Raw genomic sequence first — 4,437 nt, 5'->3', positions numbered from 1 at the left:
GCACTGGATAGCTGGCCAATCAGAGCACACCTCGCTTTTTCAGACCGATGAGCTTTGTAAAAATCGACGCGTTTCAAAAAGGCGGGGCATAGAGGAGAAACAATGTACAGTATGTGGAAAATAATGTTTTTTTTTTTACTTTAAACTGCATAAACACATTTCATTACACCAAATACACAAAATAATGTTCTTTTTAGCAGCATCATATGACCCCTTTAAATAATTTGCAGTCATCTTGAGGCACTCTGGGAAGCCCTTGTTGAGAACTGGGGCAAGTTCAAGCTCAAACCAGTGTGCACCGTTTTGCTACAGTTTCCGGTTTGAACGACATGTTTCCTGGAAACGGTGTGCAACGGGGTTTGAGATGTGTTTTCTCTTGTTTGGTGGGTGTGTCAAACATGTCAGCCCAATCAGCAGCAACATGTATATAAACCACGCGGTATTAAAGAGACAGCTGGCACAATGTAGGCTAATTAACATCCAAATAAATTCACAAGAGCAAGTATATTGTTTGCACATTTTTATTTACATTAAGTGGATTATCCTTCACCTGAAATGTTTGTCTTTTCATCCTGAAATGCGAGGCAAATGTTGGATCACAATAATTAGGAACCACAGTTTCCACAAATCCCTTCATTTGATTGGGATGTTCTCTTTTATTCTGGAGGGCAAGGGCAGTGACTGTAACATCGAGCGTATTTTGCAGTATTAAACACGTATTTATACCGATTTAATCAGTCTCCGAAAATTCTTCAAAAAGAACACAAAGATTGGCCTTCTCAGCTGCCATAGTTGCAACTCTTGCGTCATCAGAACAGGGTGTTCAACGCACCACCGTTTCCGTTTAAAAAATGTTTTGCACCGTTTTGTCCGGGCTGAACGCAGCCCTGATTTAGCAAAACAGGTAGCCCCGCCCAAAACCCATGGCATTGGCTGATGTTGGTAGAGAGCCGTTTCTGATTGGCTGACAGTCGCCGACAGAACTCTTCTGCGCTTCTTTCTTTTTTGTTTATAGAACGTAGTCACATACAAGCGTGGTTTTTCACAATTGTATTGATAGCTGTCAGGCAGTAGAGACATTTTATGCATGATATTCAACCTCCCAACCTCCCAAACTCCCCTTTCCCACCCCAAAAAAATTCCAAGTCTTGTGTTGAAGTCACATGAGACTTCCAGATGCCAAAAATTAGTATTTGCCCCCGCTGGCCCCTGAAAGCATTATATGAATCTTTGCCCGATTCATTCATTCATTCACGAATCCTCATCATATTTCGTGTTCAAAATATCAAGGCTTTCCATTAAAACATGCTTTAGAAAATACAAGGATATAATCATCACTGGCATGACTCACCTGGACAGTTACTACAATGTTCAAAGCCAGATCATCAACCATAAAAAAGAAGGGAAAAGGTTTTAAAAAGCAAGGATTACAGGTAATAATTACACTAAACTGAAATGTGTTAATGTTCATGTCATTCAGAGCCTGTAGTGGTCTTTCATCTACCCCACGTGCGTTCAGGGCGTCACAAGGTCAAAATCACTCCGCGTCACGACAGAGACGGAAATGATCTTTCATCCTCATGCGTTCAAGTTACAAAGTTCCCGGGGTATTCCTTTTGTTTTAGCAAAACTAACCATTGTAGCCCTGACACCGATTAAATATTTAATACATAACAGGAGTAAAATTCTTAGGCCTCAATATCATAGAATTTGCTATAGTTAGCATGCAAGCTATACTCACCACTATATTTCAGTTAAGACTGAGCTTTATTATTTTGATAATAAAGTAGTCAATAAAGCAGATGTGACACTGATGCATTATAATTACCAAGCAATGTATGTGATATGCATAATATATCTGTTGCGTTCATGCCCGTTATTCTAATGAGCACCATCAGCATCTGCCATAAAAGTATAAATGTTCTAGAATACGATAGGATTAAATGACAGCTAATTACATGGTAAACGTGCACAATGTTATTTTACAACTCGACAGAACCAACTGATAGCTCTGGCATTACAAAATGATGTTACATGTTACATATCTGCCTCTTTGATCTCATTAATCTGTATATTACCAGGCCACTAAATAGCGTTATGCAGTGTAGTATGCTTATAGGCTTTTATAAATGAGTATAATGCTATAACTGACTTACTGCAGAGTGATCTGGAGGTGAATGAAGGGATACGCGTGTCCGTCAGTACAGCAGACTGAATGATCTAAGAAAAGAAGCCGCTTTTGAGCTGCTGCAGTTACACTGAACTCACATGTGTTCCTCATCCGGGTAACCTCCCCCGCCCTGACATCTGAATAACCCACTATTATAAATGATCAAACAATAGATACGCATTAAGCTCTTAAATACACAGATGCCTTCATTTGCTTTTTGTTTCAATGTCACTCAACATATTTAGTTCACACTGAAGGAACATATAAATAAAATGCGTTAAAATAGCCCATTATATTGTTGTTATGCTCGTTCCGGGGCGTCACGTTCGAGAATTTTCGCAGATTCTATTGGAGAGAAAAAGATGTCAGAGGTCAAGATTGTGCAACAAGAAATGCGATTGCATTTTACAAATTTATTTGATTTTGTTTAAAGTCTTATATATTATATAATATATTGGTTTATATAAGTCAATAAATTCGTATTTTTGTTCTATAATTATTTATTTAGTATTTAGAGTGGGTTAATATATATATACCTTTCTTTTGTTATTTGTAATCAACAATGCCTTTTAAACAAGTAAAAAAATATTTAAATGTCTTTGTGTAACGTTTAGGCGATCGAGGAATATTCTAGCACAGGGGTCGGTAAGGATTAGTTTTTGGCGCATGCGCAGTACCCTTCCGGACATTTCTTCCTCACGTGGATCGCCCTAGTGAAGTGGTCCAGTTTGACTGTCTTATGCTGCTCTGCCGGACGCGCTTTTCATAAAGATCAGTAAAAATGGTAAGACGCGTAAGATAATTTATCTAGCTGCACCATCTGAATGACTTGTTTCTATAGTTATTTGATTTGTGTGACTGAGATAGCGCAATGTTTTATAACGCTCAATAAATTGCAGCTGCAAGGTCACGGTTAGGAATTTATTCGCGCTCTGAGTTCATATAACACGATGCGACGCGACGCGACGCGTGTTACTTAGTACACGTAGTGTTTGTGAGAATGGTTTAAAATGAGTGGTTCGCTGTGAGCAGGAATGGGGATTTCACAGGTAACCCGGTTTGCTATCACTAAATCTTAGCCAATCGTTGGTTTGCAGACAAGTATTGTTTAAAAAGGTGGTATATTTATATTACAACATATTCTGTTTTATTTTATATGACGGTGTGTAGAATGATCATTTCTGTTCATGCGTATAAAGTATTTGTATTGCAGGTACTGTCACATCTTGCATGTGAAAACTCAATATACTTGTATACCATCTTAATTTCTTGAATCAGGTTGTCACACTCTGCTAGCTCCAAGATCATTACAGCCAATAGCGTTTCAGCAAGATATGAACTTCCGGGTCATTTTGAATGGAGGCGAACACATGTGCATTGTGATGTACTGTAACTGATTATTTTGTTTTCAGTTAGATTCAGGCATAGAGATGAAATATTGTCTCAAGAGGGGTTGACAGTTTATTTGTCCGGATTAACCTTGTAATAAATTACCATAGCATATTAATTCATTAAATGCTTACACGTTATTGACTACCAGACAATAACGAAAGACATTTGTGACATGAATTATGAATTGCTTTTAAATGTATTATGAGGCCAGATGAAATGCAGAACTGATTCATTCTAGAATCTTCTACATTCCAAACCATTCAGCCTTGGACGGTTATCATGTTGCCTGTCCTTTTGTCCTTCGGCAGGATAGTAAACATTTACAAAACCTCCAAACTTCTCTCCTCCCCCACATGAATCCTCAACATCTCCTATCCCATCTACCCTCCCTCACACATGACCTTCTCTCAAGGTCACACACACACACACACACACATCTGTTCTCAGACAAGCAGCTGCTCTTGTCTTTGAAACTGTGTGAACAGTAATGGTCAGTGTTTTTTTTTCTTAAAGGTATCCGTTTTTAATGTGCATCTAATTTAGTAGCCTAAAATTTGTAATCTGTATGGGAGGTAAACTAAAGATTTAAATAAGTCAACTGGAGTCAAGAACTTACAGTAGTGCATTTTAGGAAAGCATTACTTAAAGGCCTGCTTTTAAAAGTGACTGTAACCATAATAGTTTTTGATTGATTAATATTATTTGAACACCTTTGGGCATAGATTTACAATATAGCAAAAACTGTAGAGGAAAAGGAAGACTTGAAAAAAATGAAAGGAAATAATTTTCTCTCTTCTAGTCTGCAATGCAGACAAAAAAATGTGTCAATTTTTTTTACAAAAAAAAAAAAAAAAAATTTTGTAGTGTTGAAAAAA

At 37.5% G+C, this 4,437-nt stretch overlaps 2 protein-coding genes across 4 annotated transcripts in view; one reads left to right on the top strand and one right to left on the bottom strand.

Annotated features, from left to right (window-relative positions):
* LOC107690611 (60 kDa heat shock protein, mitochondrial) overlaps nucleotides 1-2,430 on the bottom strand; it is a 7,465-nt gene extending 5,035 nt beyond the window's left edge. Inside the window, exon 1 of the mRNA XM_016488987.1 lies at nucleotides 2,157-2,430. The gene's annotated coding sequence lies outside the window, so the exon portion shown is untranslated. The remainder of the gene's footprint in view (nucleotides 1-2,156) is intronic.
* Nucleotides 2,431-2,785: 355 nt separating this feature from the next.
* The window catches only part of LOC107690609 (10 kDa heat shock protein, mitochondrial), a 2,810-nt gene continuing 1,158 nt past the window's right edge, over nucleotides 2,786-4,437 (top strand). The window contains exon 1 of one of the 3 annotated variants that reach the window (XM_016488986.1): nucleotides 2,786-2,954. In XM_016488986.1, the coding sequence (XP_016344472.1) occupies nucleotides 2,952-2,954 (3 nt within the window). In that variant the 5' untranslated portion in view covers nucleotides 2,786-2,951. Of the gene's footprint in view, nucleotides 2,955-3,142; nucleotides 3,220-4,437 lie in introns of those variants that run through there. The other 2 variants (XM_016488985.1, XM_016488984.1) reach the window with 2 other exon arrangements.

Source organism: Sinocyclocheilus anshuiensis, unplaced genomic scaffold (assembly GCF_001515605.1).
Source record: "Sinocyclocheilus anshuiensis isolate Anshui unplaced genomic scaffold, SAMN03320099.WGS_v1.1 scaffold1709, whole genome shotgun sequence".
In the NCBI taxonomy this organism is placed as follows: domain Eukaryota; kingdom Metazoa; phylum Chordata; class Actinopteri; order Cypriniformes; family Cyprinidae; genus Sinocyclocheilus; species Sinocyclocheilus anshuiensis.
Note: the sequence above shows the minus strand (reverse complement) of the source record. Positions and strands in the feature narration are given on the sequence as shown.